This window comes from Halyomorpha halys, unplaced genomic scaffold (genome assembly GCF_000696795.3).
Source record: "Halyomorpha halys isolate HHAL.00 unplaced genomic scaffold, Hhal_1.1 Scaffold560.1, whole genome shotgun sequence".
Lineage (NCBI taxonomy): Eukaryota > Metazoa > Arthropoda > Insecta > Hemiptera > Pentatomidae > Halyomorpha > Halyomorpha halys.
In genome coordinates, this window is record NW_027105487.1 from 653,269 (window position 1) to 674,067 (window position 20,799).

Sequence of the window (20,799 nt, forward strand, 5' to 3'; positions counted from 1 at the left end):
TTATTCCTCAACTACATTAGAGAACCTCAAGTAGCAATCTTTCGCCAAAATGAGCTAAAAATTGGTTTCAAGTTCACGGCCGACCATAGAACAAAAAAGAATTAAGACTGATTGTGTGTAGCGAGTTTTCTCTTCAAGTTGTAGATGAATAAAATATCAGCAGATCTATTCCACAGATTAGGCAAGATTACGTTAAAAGGGTAAGAGGGGGATCTATGGCTGTACAAAGCTCGATGTTTGGGATCAATATTTGCTGATTGATTTGTACTCCTGTAAATATATTAAGTGTAAATATGGAATCACCAGTTATTGGCGTAACACTATTTACTAATCACATCATCATGGGTTTATATTCTTCTGGAAGTCCTGCAAGAATTAGGGTTCCAATCCACTCTTTTAAGATTTCGAATTTTATTCTCAAAACCTCTGGATGGTAGACATAATCTGATTGAGGTATTTCACCATTGAGGTACAACTTTGTAAAAAGTAGATGATGTAAAAGTCCAACGCGTCTCGTCAAGCTTGAATCATCGAACAATGTCTGTATCGTGTCCCACGCCTCCTTGGATGTACCACAGTGTTGGATAAGAGAGCGTCAACGGTGAAGACAACGCCTTCCGATCCATATCTCGAGCTACCTCAGGTTTCACTAGCCTTTCGACTTCATCCCACTCATCTCCCAGCTTTAATAAAGCTTTTATATTAAATTTCCATGAAGAAAAGTTCTCTGGACCCTTTAGTTTTTCTGTAAATCAATGCATTAGACTCCAGGTTGCTGGTCACTTTCAAAGTCAAGATATGTTTAAATCATTCACGACACTTTTAAGTACACATTATCGCAACCTTGGGCCCATAACCAATGCTGAGGGAACTGGTTACATAAAGCATGCACCCAAGCAAACCCGAAATAATTTAAATTTCCAACAATACTTAATGATTTTATTCTTAAACAAAATTCTTTTAAAAAAATAACTCAAAAATCTTTATTAGCAGCTTATTTACATCTTCAGGATTGATTATCATTAGTAGGTAAACTTAAAACTAAAAGTTATTTATTTATTAGTTAGTGCATTTATTTATTAGTTATTGTATTGCAACCTATAGAAATGAAGATCAGTTTCAGTTACTCTCTCTAAGGTAATCAATTGTAACAGTCTGACTGCTTGTCCATTTCTGCCAATACTGGAAGAAGTAAAAAAGTAAAAGCTTTATTATTTTATATTTGAGAAAGAAAAATCAAAACCTAGCTCATGTGTGTCAAAAAATCACTTAGATTAATCATAATTAATTTTGAAACTATTTATCAAAGTGATTCAGTTTACTTATAATCCTTACTTTAACAATGGCATTTTTTATCAATTAATAAACATTGTATCCATTACAGGGAACTATCAAGCACTCTAGGAAGATGCTTGACATCAATTGGTTCTCCATCCTGGATGGCACCTGAGGTTGTTGAATGTAAAGGTAACAAAACAGCTTATGACAACAGAGCAGATGTTTGGGCACTTGGTAATACATTTTTAATCACTATATAAAAACATATTAGGTGCCTTATAAGAACTAGACAGACATATTTCTTAAAACAGGAATTACAGCAATAGAGTTAGGAGATGGTAAAGCTCCATTCCAGGACATGCATCCAACGAGTGCACTCTTCCAAATCGTCAGGAATCCACCACCAACCCTCTACAGGCCAGCTAACTGGTCTCAAAACTATAATGACTTTATAGCTGAGTAAGAATATTTGCTAGTAATTCATATTTAAATAACTAAATATAAATTTCTTTTTTTAATGGTTAAAAATAAATCCATAGGTGCCTTGAAAAAAATCCAGAACATAGGCCATACTTGATGGAGATAATGGAGCATCCTTTCATAACACAATTACCAGAAAATGATTTTCATGTAATAACTATTCAGATTCCACGATAGTAACTATATTATCTGTCATTTTATTTTATCTTGTTTTATTTTACTTTTTCAGCTAAATGCCGAACTCAAATCATTACTTGAAAATGTAACAAGTGATGACTTAACTAACAGATCAGCTGAAATCAGTATTCGAAAAGGGTACTTAAAGGTGATAATATATTTTCAGCCTTTCATTTAATTAAATATTATATTATGAATTAATATACTTAATTTGACTATTTTTATTTTCCACAAATGTAATAATACTAATCCTGTTAGTAGAAAGGGCCAAGTTTAGATGAAGAACCAATGTGTGTGGCAGACATGGCAGCTCTTGAAAAAATCACTGAAGATAACATTATCGAACAGCTTGAAGCAAGATACAGGAAGAATGATACCTACACATTTATAGGAGATGTTTTACTTTTCTTGAATCCAAATAAATCACTTGATATTTATGGATATCAGGTAGATCCTTTTTATAACCGCTCCTCTTGGTAGTTTCTGAACCAAAATAACTAGATATTTTATAAATAATCTGATATCTTAAATGCTTATTGTAAAAATTACAACTCTCTAGCTCTATGTCCCTTGGATGGACAAAGTTATTATTTGGTATTTAACTCTCAACCATAATTACGATTTCCTGTGCTACTAAATTTTTATCTAAGTATCCTTTTTCAGAAATATATAGAGGCTTATAAGAAAATCGATGTGAATTTCATTACATTATGTAAATATTAAGTTTCAAATTTCAAAAAAACTAAAAAATGTTTTATTTTAAAATTTTCATAAACTTTTTTGACTTATTTTAGTAATATATAAGATTAAAGTTATTCAAAAGCAGTATTTTATGATACAGTATATTTTATAAACAATTCCAGGAGATATTTAGTGCAGTGCAGGTCATGACCACATTACATATTTACTTTATCTTATTGGATTTTTTTATTTTTGTTTTGTTCGATTTGTTTCCAAGCTTCTGTGTGAAAAATCTTCTGTTAAATAAATTTTTATTAGAAATTCTAATTAAAATCCATTTGAGACCTCAACGGTATAGGCTGCTCTTTCTTCAGGATTTTACACAGTTATTTTATTTATTTTTTTAACATGTTTATCATTCTCTCAATAACATCAGACTTTCTGATATAATTATTCATTATTAATAACTTTTTATAGTTAAAACTTATAATTCAAAACAGAGTTTTAGGGAGTACCTCCATGATCAACTTACAATGTTACATTCAATGGTATACAAAGTCAATGTTGATCAAAAATTGTACCATAAAGTTTAGTATTATTGGGAAAATGACAGACATGTTTAAATAAATATACAAGTGTAAAATCCTGAAGATGGGGGACAACCCTGAAACATCGAGATGTCAAATTTATTTTGATTTGAATTTTAAATAAAAAAAATCATATTACACCGAATATTTTTCACAAGAAGATAATAGAAACATTTGGATAAGTTCTCTTTTTTAACTAAATTCATATAAATTTTTTTATTTTAATTTTTCAGTTCTACAGCAAATATAAATTTAAGTCCAGGTCTGATAATGAACCACATGTATTTGCAATAGCTGACAGTGCTTATCAAAATATGTTACATCATAATACTCCTCAACACATTGTTATCTCTGGAGAAATCATGTCTGGTAAAACACAGCAGTTTAAGCACATTGTCAATCATCTACTCTTTCTTGGCTGGGTAAGATATTGTCGTTAACAAAGATCCACTTGGTTAAATAGAAAGTTGATTTATTAGATATAATTAAATATTCAGCAATTTATAAATGATCCTAAAGTTCTTTTCAAAACTGTTACCTACATTTTTTATTGTTCAAAAAGGCAATGCTTTTACGTACGTATATTCCCACAGCTCTCATCTTCATGGCTCTTAATGTCTTAAATCCAGTACAAGTTGTGAGGAAATACTCTATCACTATAGTGATCAACAGAGCTGGATCGATGATACTCTTTGGGTTTACAGTATAACTGGAAAGTGTTGGGACATTTATCCTACTCTGACCCATTTCCTCTGAGAAAGGTAGAGAAGGTTGGTAGGCCTGATGGATAGATTCATCAGACTTAACTCCTCTTTAATCTATTCTGTTGGATCCCCAGACCTTGTCCAGAAGTTGACATCTGTGTACACAATCACATTCTTATGTATTCCCTGGTCGTTTTCATGAGGGATATGGCTTCTATAACATTATTTCCATCATTGATGCACATGGGTATCAGTGTGAAAACAATACTGACATAGTTTGTATATCTGTATATACTTTGTCTCAGATCAATTACATCAAGATTTATCAATCAATTGAACCCATTTTTGAACAATCATTTCAACACCCCTTCTCAATCTCATCATCTCCCCTGAGTTTGATAATTGGGGGTGATCTGAAGAGACTCATATTGCCCTCTCTTATTATCTTGAAGCGAAATTATCCATTCTATGAAGAAACTAATTTTTATGCTCCATTTAATTAATTTCCTTATTGGTGTTTGTGGCATTATATCCATTTTTATTATTGAGAAGGAAACTGAAATATTTTGGAATTATATATGCTATAGGAAGGATTTTAACCTAAGTGGAAAGTGACATATTAAATTTTAAATCTTTATCTAGTTACATGTGTTTCTGAGTTTAATCAAACCTCACTCCTCCTGATCATATACTCATCACAGTCTTTAATTTAAGATGAGCCAGATAGATACACCTTTGTATAGTTCTTTTAATTTGGCATTGTTTCTTCTCACCCCATTCATGTACAATTTCTTTTTATAGATTATATACATCTTAGTCAGAGGCTCTTAAATCTGAGCAGTGGTTGTTAAATACATCATTGTCCATGATTTGGAAACATGAATGAGTATCAATTAAATTCATTTGGGTGTGGTAAACACATATTATTTTGCTTTTATTAGTACTGCCAAGAAGTCCCCAATTGGTTGCTGGCTGCTCTAATTTTACAAAAGCTTATTGACCATAACCTACGATCTTCCAAAGAATTTAGAGAAATTTTCATGAAATTTGTATAGCTTAGAATCGATTAAATATAAGGAAGACCAAATTAACACCTTGCCTAGATTATTCATTCTGCATTCTTACTAACAAAAAATCATCCCTCTCCCATTATCTTTCTTACAACTGCATACCATCTCATCATAGATTTATATATAGTGAAGTGATAGGATGTTCTTCATGAACATTTTGTAGTCCATTTAACATTTTCTGCTTATTTTACAGTATAGCACACCTTTTTGCTATTGGATGTTATAAACATATATTGTTTAAACTTCCATTTAAATTTTGTTTAAACTTCTGTGATAAGGCCACATCAGCTGATTCAGGTTACATTGCTAAATTGCTTTCATTTTAACATTTCAGAATGGAAAGCAAATAAGCGATAAAATTAAAAAATCTGTCGAAATAATCCAAGCATTTGGGAATGCTGCAACACCACTTCATGATAATTCTACAAGACATGCCCTTTATACCCAAATAACATTTTCAAATTCAGGCAAGATATCTGGAGCAATCTTTTGGCTCTATCAGTTGGAAAAGTGGAGAGTAACAGGGAACCGGTGAGCATTATTAAAATTATTATCAATTAAATCCTTTAAATAGAAGTTGCAGTTGTTTATTAAAGTATATTTGTTGTGTCCTAGATCACCATACCATGCAAACTTTCACATATTTTATTATTTATATGACGGCTTATCTTCAGAGGGAAATCTAGAAAAATATATGCTCGAAAGAGAAAAATCTTACTACTATTTTAGAAGACAAATTTCAGAGGAAGATGTTGATCAGAAAGCACCTTTAGGTCCACGAGACAGACCTGAAACTAATGCAGCTTGCTTTAGAAAATTAAAAGAAAGTCTTACTGCACTTCAGTTTGAGGAATCAGACCAAGATCTCATTTGGAAGATTCTTGCAGCTATAATTTTATTGGGAGAGATTGAATATAAAGAAGATGAAGATGGAAATGCAGATCTTAAAGATACCGATATTGTAGATAAAGGTATAATGAATTTTATTATATAAACAGTATTTATATTAAGGAATGAATGAACATTCAAATCATATATATAAACTCTCTATATATACTCATATTATATAGACTTACTACTTTTATATAATCTCTGTTAATGGATGTTTCATGCTACAGTATATAAAAGCATGTTTATATATTAACATAAATCATCTTCCATTAATATTAAATCATCTATGTCTTTATGAATACTGCCTAATTGTTATGTGTACCCTACAACATAACCACTTTCATGATTTCTAATTATAAATTAGACAACTAAATTGCTTCTTTTTTTATACTTGTTTTCAACTGTTCAACGGTCAATGAACAGTTTTTTTTGGTTTTTTTCAATCAAGAATCACTCAGTTTCTGCACAAGATATAAAGTGAATTGATATGAAAACAAGAGCTTGATTCTAGATACTCTAACAGAGTATTTTGCATTTTTTCTAAAGACTTGGGAACAGTATCTGCCCAGCCTTTCAGGTTTGATAGCTAATAAAAATAATAAGTAAAAAAATACATCAAATAAATAATAGATTAATTCCAAAATCCAAAGTTGACTTTACTAGATATGCGCATCCCCCATTCTTTATCTCTACATAATGGCAGATAACTGTTTAGTTAATGCTCTTAGAGGCTATGAGCGCTGACCACAGTAAAACAAGGATTTCAGAGTGGTTGTTTCAAAACAGTTTGGGTTTGATTATTTTTGGAAGTCACGATAAATAATGCATGACTCTCTCACTCTGTCTAGTATGAGGCAATAACCCCTAGATAACCGTGGTTCCCAAACTGGGTGCCATGGCACTTTGAGGTGCCCCAAGAGCATGCCAAATGTGCAGCAAGCGAATGCCTCTTTCTGAAAATTTTAAAAGTAAAATAAATTAAAATTAAAAGAGTAAATATTCCAGCATTTACTTTGCACTGATTTTTCTTCTTCTTTCTCCATCGTATTCTATAATTTTAAGGATAATTGTGCCACAATTATTTTTTAGCCCAACAAGGGTGCTGTGAATTTTTTTTTTGGCCTAAGAAGGGAGTCATAATGAAAAAAATTGAGAACCATAGATTTTGGACAGAACCTATTCACTTTCTGAGGCATTACTGCATAATCTGCACTGGTATGATCTACTTTTAAAAAAAGAAGGAGCATCTCTATTTGAAAACAAAGTTGTATAAAAATATGTATGGGTCATACCATACTCAATAACCATCATGATCAAAACTGATTTGGTAGATCTCATCTTTAACAAAGATGGCAAAATGCTTTATTTATTTTTTAATTCATGCTTGATTCTTAATATTTTTTTTTTTTAATTCTAGTGGCCACTTTGTTAGAAATTGATGGCAAAAGATTGACTTGGGCACTTTGTAACTACTGTGTAATTGAAAAAGACACTGCAGCAAGAAGAAAGCATTCTATTCCAGAAGCCATTGCAGCAAGAAATGTTCTTGCTCAGACCTTATATGCTCGGGTAGTTGATTGGATCATCAACTTGATTAATTACAAAATGTCGCTTTTAAGGGCTGTGTAGTAAGTAATATATTTAATTCTATATTTATCATTTAAATTTTAATCATTAATAACTATTTTTTCTCATTACTTATTCCTTAGTGGAGATCATCACTTCATTGGAATATTGGATATGTTTGGTTTTGAATGCTATGATGAAAATGGACTTGAACAACTTTTTGTAAATACACTGAATGAACAACTTCAGTATTACTACAACCAAAAAATATTTATATCTGAAATTGTAAGTACCATTTATCTACTTAATGGAATTTATATCTTTGGTAAAATTTAAAAAAAAAATATATTAATAAGGAAGAAGAAGAGGAAGAAGAAATACAACTAAAGAAGTTTCAATTTTACAATAATAGGGATACAATGGATGAGCTATTCAATAAACCAAATGGTCTAATGCATATTTTAGATGAAGCAAACAAACTTAATGTGGATTCAGAACACATAATAGGTATTATTTAAATAATTTTAACTAAAGCTCATAGTTCTCATAATTAAAATAATGAATTAAATTTAAGATCAATAACAGATTCTCTAAGAGTTTTTTTTTATTAGATGCTCTTGACAAAAAAAGTGAAGGATCCCGTATACTCTCATGTGGAGAGGAAGAATTTTTCGTTGCTCATTACACAGGAAAAGTACGATACCAAACAACAGCTATGTGTACAAAAAATCGAGACTTCCTACCGCCAGAATTAACAGAAATTCTAAGATGTTCAGCTAACAATAATATTAAACAGCTTTTCACTAACAAATTAAATAGAACTGGAAATCTAACAATCAACACAGATACTGTTATAACCAGTACAGGGGTTATTAAAAAGAAAAGTTGGGGGTCAGCATTACTAGCTGATCAAAATAGAACCGCTAGGGTATGTTTTCGTCAAAAATGCAAGTTAAAAATTGTATATAATTGTTGAATTGTTTCCAATGTTTTCCCAATTGAATTTTAATATTTTAGCCTTATAATACAGCTTCAAAAGGAGAGTTTTCTCAAACAAGGGGAATAAGAACAGCTGCAGCCATATTCAAATCAACATCTCTTGAAATATTGAAATCTTTAGCATCAGGCAGCTCCTATTTTGTTCGATGTATCAGAACAGATCTTCAGAGTACTCCAGGTGGTTTCCAGCAAGGTATCATCAGACAACAGCTAAGGGCCCTATCTGTAATTGATACAGCAAAAGCGAGACAGCTGGGCTATTCTCACAGGATTACATTCGCACAATGTTTGGACCGGTGAGTCGAAAAGCATATGTTAATAACTATAGTGTTTAACTTAGAATAGCATATTTTTTAAGATCTTTACAGATTATTATTATTACATATTATCAGGCTACGAAATAGTTTTGAAAAAGAATTTTGGTAGAAATATAATAATATTGTATGCTAATATGATTTAGCTAGATCAGTAAAAATAAATAAATTCCTTATTGATAAGATTATATCCATACCTAGTCTGAAAAATTTAATTACTCATTACCTAATTAACCAGATTTATCAACTTTATCATGGAAGGTACAGATATAATTTATAACAATGTAATAATCATTTTAATTTTTACAGGTATCAGTTTTTAGCTTTTGACTTTGACGAAGAAGTTGAAAAAACAAGGGATAACTGCCGTCTGTTAATGATTCGCTTAAAACTAGAAGGATGGTATTTAGGAAATTCTAAAGTTTTCCTTAAATATTACAATGAAGAATATTTATCAAGGTGAAAATAAACATAAATTAGAACTATAACTTCTTATAATTCTATATTAAAAAAAAAAAATAGAGCATTACATCAGAAAAAGATATATCTACATAGTATGACCCCCTTTGTAAAAGAATCTTGTCCTTTACATTACATTTATTATCCACTAGTATAACAGAAAAAAAAATTCCAGGCAATATAATAAATATAAGCCAGTGGTTCCCAACCCATTGTCTTATGTTTGAAGTCTGCAGACCAGCAAACCAGAAATGTGAGGCTCGTCCCCGCCCCCAACTTAGGACAAAAAGGGTTTCTCCTCAGAAAATGTTTGAATATTAGGTTGCCTAAAAGTGCATTTTGAGTCACTATTATTGTGCATTTACCTTTTAAAATCTTTAAGTGAATATCCAATATAATATCCAAAAATATTATATTATATATAAAAATTCTAACCATCATAAACAAATGAGTTGCCAAACAATCAACCTGAGGCCACCATAGACCATCAGATGGGGACCACTAATATAAACTAACCTTCGCAGCTATACAGCTTCTGGGAGCAGCAGAGTGGGAAGGTTTAAACAACATTACACAGGCCCTCCATTTCAAAAAAACAATAATACATTAGCTGACACAGCTCTAAAAATCTAACATAATATAATTATGCACCTGTAGCATTACTTTTGTAGATAGCCCAAAATTATAAACTCTTTTGATAAATATTTAATTTCTTTGTTACAGAATGTATGAAACTCAAGTTAAGAAGATCATAAAGGTTCAGTCCATGCTTCGATCCTTCTTAGCAAAAAGAAATGTTGCAAATAAAAAATTGAAATCAACACCTTCAATTACTGAGTCTGGTAATGACGACATCCAAGAGGAATAATTCAAAAAATACATTCATTGTTATTTAACCAAATATTTAATCTATTAGTAGTTTTATTAAAATATCTTAAAATTGTTTAATTAATCATCATGTAAAATAAAAAATGTTATTGTTCCAAAATATAAGCAATACAATGCTATTGAAAATACAGCGTATAAAATTAATTTACAATCCTGCTTACTACTAGTTAGAGATCATATTTGACAGCCATTAAAAAAATCTGGTTATGATCTACATGACTGAACCTGTTTTATATCTGGGCTAATGAAAGAACATTAGTAACCTGTAGTTTTAAATTTCTGTTTTTACTCCCTTAATTTATAACTAATTTTTTTTAAAGTGTTGAAGGCGGAAGTTTTATTGTGTCAATATACAATTTTTATTTCAGCTAATGAACTTATTGCAATGTCCGATGAGCAAGCAGCTATAATCATCCAAAAAAGTAAGTTGTTGTTTTTATAATGCTTCATGAAAATAATGTATACTACACTAACATATTTTTTTCAGATATGAAAGGTTATGTAGCTAGAAAAAAGTATGGACCATTGATAAATGTTTCAACAGGTAATAAAAATAAAATTATTTTCAGAAATAATAATTTTAAAAAATATTTATAATAATAAATAAATAAATACATCACTATAAAACTGTTATTTTAAATTTATATAGGAAAACTAGATGATGAAACAGTGTTTTTTATAAGGAGATACTTCAATCGCTGGAAAGCCAAATCCATTTTTCAAGTTTTAATTCTGTACAGAGCTGCAAAGTATCAAGAATTTATTTATTTCTGTCAGCAGGTACTTCAAATTAATATTATAAACAATTTTAGTAAATCCTAACAATAACATCATTAGATTCATGAAGATTTAATCCTCCAGTTCCCATAATCAATAAGAACCACTTTAAATAAATTATTGTTGTTAATGAGTTTGCTTCTGATCTTTAAAATAAAGAAAAATTATGTATGTGATTATTTAACTTAGCTTATCAATATTTTGTAAAAAAGAAACAATATACCAATAGGTGGTGTTTGGGCACTGATGGCAAAGATGGAGGTAAAGAAATAAAACTTCATGACATTATGTTAAAAGTCTATATTATTAATAAAAGATGCTAGTTTCAATTAATGAATAACATTATTAAAATAATTTGTAAATTTAACATTTATAAAAAATATCTATAGTTTTAAGAAAGTCATAGGGTTTTATTTTTGAATAAAAAAAAATAATTATTTTTTGACAGAAAACAAATAATTGGTTTATTTGAGGGATGGCTATTATAATTTTTATTTTATTAGTTCAAGTCTTATTTTTACACTACTCTAAAAAAAATTAAATAATTTTAAGGTACATTTATACAATCAAAATGTAGTAAGCAGCTTAAGAACAATAAAAAATGAAAAAGTTCAAATAAAAAATATAGATACCAAAGAAGACCAACAAACGTACATTGGTGAAGAAACTCCTACTGTTTGGAAGATACCTTTTAGGATAAAAGATTATCCATATTGTGAATCATCACATTTGCGAGACACAGTAGCTGTACCGTAAGGCATACTTTTATAATTGTCATGATTATTGTTTTACCAGTATTTCCCAAAATCAGATAATACTTTTATTTTTATTTTAATTTAAATAAAAGTTTAAGAATAATATTTTTTGAAAAAACTTTCTCTTAAATATAGGTTAGATATTGGGGAATATCTTAAATATTCTGTTTTGTTAATCTATTTCAGTATTGGCAATGATGAATTACCATGGGATGAACCCTTCAAAACTTTAGGTTTGTATAAAATTATCTCATTCAGCAATTCGTCGTTAAATTTTTTTGTAACATAAATTTATGAGCTTTAATTTATTTAAACAGATAAAGGATGTCAAACAAACTTTGGCATTAAAGAAGAAGAAACATTTCCTAATTCAAAAAAGAAAAATGAGCGATTTAACAACTTTATCTCCACTCCGTACAATAGGGATCCTAAAACAGCTGAGAACAATTATAAAGAGCAAACTTACAAATATGTAAGTGTTTTTTATATTACACTATATATGATAATAATCATTCTTTTGCTATATTACAATTTATATTGATTTCTTTTTTATTGAGTTTATACGTCAAATTATATTTAAGTATATATATAAATAGTTTAAAAATTAAAAATATAAAGTAGTTAAATATCAGGGGGTGCTTTAAATGTAAATAAAAAGAGGTGTTCTTAAAGTTTTTCATACATTACCTCATTAGGTCCACTATTTTTAACTCATTTATATTCTCTTTCCCTTAATTATGTGTGGTACCATAGTCAACTTAACCCACTCTTCTTTATATTTCATATTAAGCTATTTAATTTTCGGTTCTGATAGCTTAAAAAATAAAAAGATAGTAAATAAATAAAAACATGCCTTTCGTTCCGAAATCCATTCCTCTTAACCAAAAAATATACACATAAAAAAGAAGAAAAAAAAGTAATTCTTATCTATATGTCTTTTAAAATCCTGATAATTCTTGTGAACTAATTGTCATTAATTTCATTATTTATGTTTTTATTTAAACATTTTTACTGTCAATCTAAAAGAAGTAACTCTTATACATTTATCTCTTTAAAAATTTGAGGTATTATATATTTATAAACATTTTTTCCAGTATCAAATATAAAATCAATCTTAGCCACAATTATTTTATAAATAGTAGTTCAAACATTCGGAAACAACATTATGTCCTTTGATTAATTATAAAGTAATTTGAGAAATGTAAGAAAAACTATGTAAAATATTATCACCTCAAATAATAAAATTACATATACTGTTATTTTTTAATATTTTGTCTTGACTTATATTAATAAGTCGATAAAAAAATTATAAAACTTAAAATTGTTGTTAATTTTAAGAATATGTTAACTTTAGACTACACACGCACCCAAAAAAAAAACTTAAAAATGATATGCAATTGTTGGTTCTTGGTTGCTAAATTAATTAATCAAGTTTAATTAATTGGAATGTATTTGAAATAATAAAAAGAAGAATACAACAGTGTTAATTAATTATGTTAACTTAATTTTAAAGCAGGAATATTTAATGCCCGATGTCCAAATTTTATCAGCTATTCGTATTTATATTTTTTAACATTTCTTCATGATTTACATATATACCAAATATTTACATGAATATTTTTACATATGTATTTATTAAATCCATTTATAAAATATTTTAATAACATTATTACATCCATAGAGAAATACACATAGTTATTCTTTATATCTGTTGTGTTTCTATTCAGAAGTTTAAATGTAAAAGAACATGTTTTTGTATCATACTTAATTGCCCAATAAATAAATAAGTTATATCAATATTTATGATGAATAAATCATATTCCCTTTAAATGCTCACCAGCAATACACATGTTTCATCTGTGAGACAGAAACCCATTGTTCATGACATTCCAGGAAGCTTTGAGATGTTAGGTTCTTCATAATGATTTTAATATAAAAAGATGAGCTGTATGATGTTTTTTTGGCTTTTTGAAAACCCTATCATTAGCTGTATTTTTTTAATATACATGCATGTATATTAGTTCTATTTTTTTCTCCATGATTTCAGCTTGATGGACTCACATGATTAATTGTCAGCAATGACCCTTTTCTTGAAAACCATAAGTTTAAGTAGAATTGTTCAGCCAGAGTTGCAGTCAGCCTGAACTGAATTTTTTTTTGTCAATCTCATTTGTTAAAATTAAACAAGAGATATAAGGAGTTACTTCCTCCCCCCCCCCTCCAAAAAAAATCTACCTTAATTAATTCATTAAAAAATAATCATTTTTCTTGCCGTTGTGTTCTAATTTTTGTTATCATGTTGAAGTTAGCTGTCGGATATCTTTACAATACTACTCATTTGGTTTTTGAAGGCTGAAGTCACCAGTTCCAAGTTTTTAAAACCAACAATTTAAAACAATTTCACAATCAATTCAGAAAGAGCATTCTTTTCATCAAATTACCTTGCCGAATAGGATATTTTGGTCAGGAGAAACTTACATTTCCAATAATTACACACTAGCATCATTATTTCAAATTTTAGTGTCATATAGTTTAAATGAATAATAAGACAAAATAAAGGCAAGACGAGGTCATATTGTTTACAAATTTATTTAGCATAAATCTCAAGATTTAAGTGATATCAAAACTAAGTAAGCAATCAGCAGACTGCAATCCAAGAAAACAAAATTTTAAAAAATTGGTAATTTTTATCCCATTATAAATTTAATAATACTGTTAAAACTTTAGCCCTTCTCAGAACTAATACTGGTACTGATAACAAGTGAGAAACTTGTCTGGGAAGTGGGCCTGGTGTTCCTTTCTTCCCAACCCTTGATGGCTTACCTTGAAGTTGCCACCATGCACTAGCCGTACTGGAAGTGTCCAAATTCATTTCTCAGGGCCGCTGAGAAATAAACATTAACTGTGAGAACACACAGCGTTCCAAAAGAATTTATTATAATTTTTTCTTTTACATACATAATATTATTCATAATCTTAATAGTTTCCAATAAATTCAGTTGTTGTTTTCTTATAAATTCCATTTAGTATTGGACAAACTGCAATGAAGTGGAACATATCCTCCAGTGCATTTATGTTACATAAGTAGCAGTTTTTCCATTTATCCTGCCACGGCTAGTAATTTAGATTTAGCAGCTCACCTCTTGCTTTAAAAATTAATCAAATAAAGTAGATACTGTATTCCTTCTTCTGAAAATAACCATACTTGTGCTTTAGTTTTGCATGTAATCTGCTGATCTTGCTCTTGTATCATGATAATTTGTTTTCTCTTATTTAATCCTTTCTATTACATCATTTTTATGTGTTTTCTACTCCTGTAGTAGTTCCTTTTTTGAAAATGAAATGTCGAACTTTCTTTATATTTCTCTTATTGTTATTATGTTAGGTTACTTTCAATGAGTGATTTTGCTATCATATTTGTGAAGCAAAGGTGACTGATTTGTATTTTATATATTCTTTTATTATATAATTTTAAGGTATATCTATATAAATACAATATGGTTAGGTGTATCATCAGGAAGCCCAATCATTTTTTTATAAAGTACCTCAGCAATTTTTCAATCACCTGGAACTCTTCACATCCCCATGATTAAGATCTGTAGCTGATTATTGCTCAAATAATGGGGTTGAAAATTAACATTTTTTGTAGCACAAACACTTGCTTATTTAATATAATCTTGGATCAAATCATGCTGATAGCATATTTACATGTCCTGAGTTTTTCTTTAAAATGGTTGTTTAATAATAAATTTTCCTTTATAATCTAATGTATTTTATGATATTTATAACTGTTAACTATTTATATTTTCTTCTCTTTATAAAACCTCTGTAATTTTCAATCCAATTTCTAATTTAATCCAATTTAATTTCTCTCTTGACATTTTTTAATTTTGACTTTTCTAGATTAATTTTGAAATTCCACACTTTACAATAGGCCTTTAATCTATTAATCATTTCTTGTAATATTATCGGATTGTCAGAGATCAGAATTACATCATCTGCCAATATTAGCATATTAATTTTTGATCACCTATTAAAATTCCCCCTGCAACTCATTCCACTAAATCATTTACAAAAAGAATTGGGCTTAGCAAATAGCCTTAGCTCAGGCCTATTTCTGCATTATATGATCAAGAAATAGCATCTTTTGTCCAAGCGTTGAAGTTTGTTGTTTCTTACACAATTCATAATATTTTTGAAACTTTGGTTGGAAGTTGGATAGTATTTAACCTATATAACAGTGAATATTCTTGGTATACTGTTTTAAAGTGATATTCCTCCTTAATTATTAACATTATTTAAGTCCTTTTTTGAATATCAAAAATAGTGTGGATTTCTTAAACCTTCTGGTACTGTCTTGGTCTCCAAAACACTATTGAAAACTTGAAGCATCATTTCATGAATGCTAGGTGCTTTATTGTTTTTACATGTGTCAATCACTGCCAATACTTCCTCAATGGTAGTTAATTTTTAAATTACAACCTTGGGTTAGTTTCATTATTCTCCCAATGTTATATTCTAACAGATTGCTGTAAAAAAATTTGGTAGATCTATGGTGCCTTTGATTCCTGAAGAGAAGGATTTTATTCCCTAATCCCTGACCCTTAAAGGAATAACAACAAAGAATTATTTCACTTAACCATGAGAATCACTACTTAGTGTTGTGGAATTTAGGGAAGGGGTTTATAAACAAAGACAAAGAGCGTGTTTTCATAAATAGATGCCACGACCGACTGTTCTAGCCCCAAGGGACGTGAAGCTATCCCATGCCAGAGCAATGTCACCATCTACCACGGTTTTATTTTACAAGCCAAATGATAAAACATATTTTCTATAACACTTAGTTGCTTTAAGAAGTTGAGGCTCAGTATAGAAAACTAAATTAACCCTGCGAGGAATTATATATTGTCGGCTATCATTGCTTTATGAACCAACATTATTGTAAACTAATTTAAATTAAATAGATAACTAGTTTTTGTATACCTTTTATCTTTCTAGAGGTGAAGAGGCATTTTTTTTTTTTTTTTTTTTTTTTACAAAAAAGCGTAGTGATACATTTCAGAATGCCAAAAAAGTTTTTTTTTCTTTAATCTAGGATTCATTGTAACATTTTCTGTGAACAGATTGAAGATCAGTATGAAGATGAAAAGTCTGATTACAATATTAATGAAGAATTTGAGATAAAGGAAAATTTCGAGGAACAAGATAGCAATATAATGAAATGCAAAAGTCCTCAGCCTGATAATACAGTTTGTAAAAGTCCAAGGCAAAAAGTAACAAAAAGTCCCCATCATAATGAACCAAAATGCTTAAGCATGATAGAAGAAGAAGGAAAAATATTTTCAGTGGTGACAAATGAAACAGGTACCAATAATGGTGACATTCATTTACCGTCAACTGGAAGTCCTGAAAACAAGAGCCCATATAGGTTTGTTGTCTTTATAAAATCATGCTCATTTATCAATTATCAAGTTACATTTATCTTACGAGATTTTTAAATTACTTATCATTTTAGGGAAAAACTAGTGAAGCAGAACCAGTTGAAAGTCAATCCGATTGCTGAATTAGAGTTGAAAGGAAAGCAAATTCCGAGAAATGATCCATCAAATGATGATGAGCCACCATTTAATTTCCAGGTGACTTTAATTAACTATAAATCTCATAATTATCTTTTCTATTGAAATAAGGCGGTCTTTTAACATTTTGATATTGCAGGCGATGCTGCGGAAAACAAACTATAATCGAAATTCATTAAGAAGAGAAACGTCTTCAAACTGTAGTCCAAAAACATTAAATATCATCACCTCCAATGGCTCAACAATTTCTTCATCTCCACAGGCTATAGAACCACAAAAGAATTGTTCCCAACAAAAGAATTGTGTTTCCGTCAATGATTATTCTGTTGATAAACCAAAATCTCTACAATCATCTCCAGCAAATACCAGGAGCAATGTTAAACAATCTGCCTCTCTTCAATCAACTAGTGTCACATTCTCACCTCATGAATCACCAAAATCCATGAAATCAAGTAAAAATTCACCGATCAAGGAAAGTGTGAACTCACCATATCATAAAGTTGTCAAATCACCATTTAAACAAACTGAAAACAATTTATCATGTTCGATAGAAAGTACATCAGAAGCTGGTAATACAAAGGAGTTACAAAATGATATAGTAGAAAACTACAAATCTGAAACCCCAGAGAAGAATAAGTCACGTAATAATAGCACAAAGAAAAGTAAAAGTTTCTTAAGACATGATTCCTTTGATAGTGTAAAATTATTAATTGGTGTTGCTAAAGATTTAGAAAATGAAATAACAGCTACAGGCAATGGAATGGTAGGTGATGAAAAGAACATGGCTATTAAAACTGAAATTTTACCTGGGTTAGTAGTAGTTGGAGGCCCTGTTATTGATCTATGAGTATTTTATTACAAGCTTTTAGGCACTGATATATCCACCCCTCTCCATTTTAGATGATTAATTTTATTTCAAACAGTAGATTTGTTATCAAAATATTTTTTAGGTTTGAAAGAAAGTAGTTATTAAAGTTAATACAGATATTAAACATTCCTTATTATTCCAAATTTCTCACTTTACTCAAAGCAAATCCTTTGGATTGGTTTATTTTAAACTTCTAATGGTCTTAATTTTAAAATCAATACAATAATAGTTTTCTATAGAAACCATGATAGATTTAACAAATCAAACATTCTAGCATATAGAAGTAGTGAAAATAAAAGATATAGTGGTGATAGTTACTTCAGTGGGAAGCTTCATGGTAAGTTCATGGTTCTTACCATGAAATAATTTGAATAGAAAAATTTAATACTGAATGCTTAAGACTGCTTTCAGAAGAATATCACCTTTCGTGATATACAAAATATTAGATACCTTAACTTCTAAAAGCAAAATATTTGTTTAAAAAATAATCAATTTAAGTAAACTTGATTTAACAATATTTCTTTAAAAAATAGTTAAATTTTAAGATTATTTGCAGCATAGACAACCAAATCATACATCAAACATAGACAACCAAAAAATACATTAAGCTTAATAAATGCTGTTTATGATTTTCTATGTAAATTAGATAAGTTATTATTAAGTACTTTCTGAGTGAAAATTTTAAAGTGAGTATTTTATTTGTTTCACTATTAGGCTAAATCATATTCTGAAGCAGAAAGGAAAGTATTGTGACTTGATCCTTTTTGTAAGAAAGTTCTAAACCTTTTTCTTTTCCTTCCTCTTTTTGGTTTTAAGCACAGAGAAGCCCCTATCCACTTGAATTAGTATTCTCAGTTCTGTGCCACCATCACCAAACCTCAATTGAGGTATGATCAGTTTATCAGTTTATTATCAGTCTAATTTATCGTCTCCTTCCTGATCCAGTCTCTCCGTGTCTTTCCTGCTATTTGGCGTAGATGTTTTATTTATGTTTCTAGCAGTGATAAGGCTCATATGTGTCTAACATCATCTAACTTTTAGAGACTTACAGCAGTCAGCAGACAAAAGTTTTAAAGATGTAGATCTTGATCTGGTTTGCAACCTCTCCTGTTACAATTCTGGTAATGCATGTTATTATCTTTTGCTGTTCTGCTATACACTTCTTCATCTATAGAGACAGTGTTATACCATCTATCAAAAGTCATCAACATTCTCAAGCTCCGTGCCCTTGGGAAAGAGGTGTATATCTTCCTTTTTCCTAAAGATCACCAGGATTTAACTTTTTATGGAGTTTAGGTTCACATCACAATTACAATTCCTTTCCTGAGGAGCTCTTATTGCCTTCCAATTCGGGAAACTTACACTCAATAGAGATGAAATAATAAGGGTAAGTGTTCCACTCTTAAAGTGACATCCTAAATTATTTATATTTATCAAGTTTTCTTACTTCATTTTAAGTCATACAAGAGCACCATAAGCAATATTTTCAATTAATTTGTTTAATACTAACACATAACAAAATTTATTACTGCCCATATCATTTATTTTTGTAAATTATTTTTTTATTATGAGAGATACTACTATGTTGTTTTAATAACATGATCACAAGATTCACAAAACATTTAGTATATACTCAATAATTTATACTATATAAATCTTCAATGATATTAAATCAGACCATGGTTTACAGAACTTTCTTTTTTTTTACAATAAATTCGGAATAAAATTGATCACTGAAACTATTTAAGAGTCTAAACTGTTAAATTCACATTCTTCACTTCAGTAAATTTTATAATGTTCATGAAAAACCTTTAATTTCAATTAAAAAAGTTTTTAATTTGCATTTTTTTAAGAAAATGTAATGCTATATGAGTAAATTTTAATTCCAGGAATAAAAGTGCAAGTTTTAAAATCTTGAAATAGAAATTAGATGTTTTTAATATACTATAAAATTTTCAGAAGAAAAGATAGTGAGTTTTGCAGTCAAAACTCCTTCAATTAAATGTGCAAATTTTTTTTTAAGTTAAAAGACAATTAGGAAAGCAATCAGACCAGTCGGCTAGAAATTTGCAATTTATTAGCCATGGATGAAGTTGGAATTAGATTTTTTTAACAATTATATAAACTAATTTTTTTTTCTACTATTGGGCAAAATTTATTACTTTTCAAATAATTGATTGAAAACAAATCCTAAATTACCTTGCATTTTAAATTCCAAAAAATGTTTGTAATACTTTTCTTTTCACTTATAAATTCAAATTGCGCCTTTAATTGGTTAAAAGTGCACTCTATTGTATTTATTGTTCAACTACTTCTGTTGTGCAAAATGGAGGTGGGAGTTTCTTACTTTTCTTATTAGTTCTTACTATCTAATTAGGAGTTCAGTATATGTTACATTTAAGTTTTTTTTTTATAATTTATTGCATAATGGCTTCCTAAAGTTTTCTTCTAAAAATATATTCTTTTTTTTATATAATATTTTGACATCTTAAAAATCCAAAATGTGAGCTATCCAACAGTACATCATAATTTTAAAATTTTCTGTCTAAGCCTTGCAATAACTTGTTGATATATGAGCATTTTTTATATTTGGTAACATTTTTGTTTTATATTCTGCTATTTTCATTTCTTATTTCTCCACTCAAATTCTCATTTGTATTTACTATGGAATTCCATATATTTCTTATAATATCTATTGAATAAAAATTATCTAAAAATAGTTTATATAA

At 29.1% G+C, this 20,799-nt stretch overlaps 1 protein-coding gene across 1 annotated transcript in view; it reads left to right on the forward strand.

Moving 5' to 3' along the window:
* ninaC (STKc_myosinIII_N_like and MYSc_Myo21 domain-containing protein ninaC) overlaps positions 1-19,781 on the forward strand; it is a 32,442-nt gene extending 12,661 nt beyond the window's left edge. Inside the window, exons 6-29 of the mRNA XM_014426238.2 lie at positions 1,385-1,512; positions 1,590-1,737; positions 1,818-1,908; positions 1,988-2,083; positions 2,197-2,382; positions 3,437-3,625; positions 5,312-5,508; positions 5,593-5,948; positions 7,286-7,496; positions 7,578-7,719; positions 7,791-7,941; positions 8,046-8,362; positions 8,452-8,729; positions 9,057-9,206; positions 9,930-10,048; positions 10,463-10,516; positions 10,582-10,638; positions 10,744-10,874; positions 11,424-11,623; positions 11,813-11,859; positions 11,944-12,098; positions 16,750-17,054; positions 17,142-17,262; positions 17,342-19,781. Coding sequence (XP_014281724.1) covers positions 1,385-1,512; positions 1,590-1,737; positions 1,818-1,908; positions 1,988-2,083; positions 2,197-2,382; positions 3,437-3,625; positions 5,312-5,508; positions 5,593-5,948; positions 7,286-7,496; positions 7,578-7,719; positions 7,791-7,941; positions 8,046-8,362; positions 8,452-8,729; positions 9,057-9,206; positions 9,930-10,048; positions 10,463-10,516; positions 10,582-10,638; positions 10,744-10,874; positions 11,424-11,623; positions 11,813-11,859; positions 11,944-12,098; positions 16,750-17,054; positions 17,142-17,262; positions 17,342-18,049 — 4,537 coding nt within the window. The 3' untranslated portion in view covers positions 18,050-19,781. The remainder of the gene's footprint in view (positions 1-1,384; positions 1,513-1,589; positions 1,738-1,817; positions 1,909-1,987; positions 2,084-2,196; positions 2,383-3,436; positions 3,626-5,311; positions 5,509-5,592; positions 5,949-7,285; positions 7,497-7,577; positions 7,720-7,790; positions 7,942-8,045; positions 8,363-8,451; positions 8,730-9,056; positions 9,207-9,929; positions 10,049-10,462; positions 10,517-10,581; positions 10,639-10,743; positions 10,875-11,423; positions 11,624-11,812; positions 11,860-11,943; positions 12,099-16,749; positions 17,055-17,141; positions 17,263-17,341) is intronic.
* Positions 19,782-20,799: the final 1,018 nt, after the last annotated feature.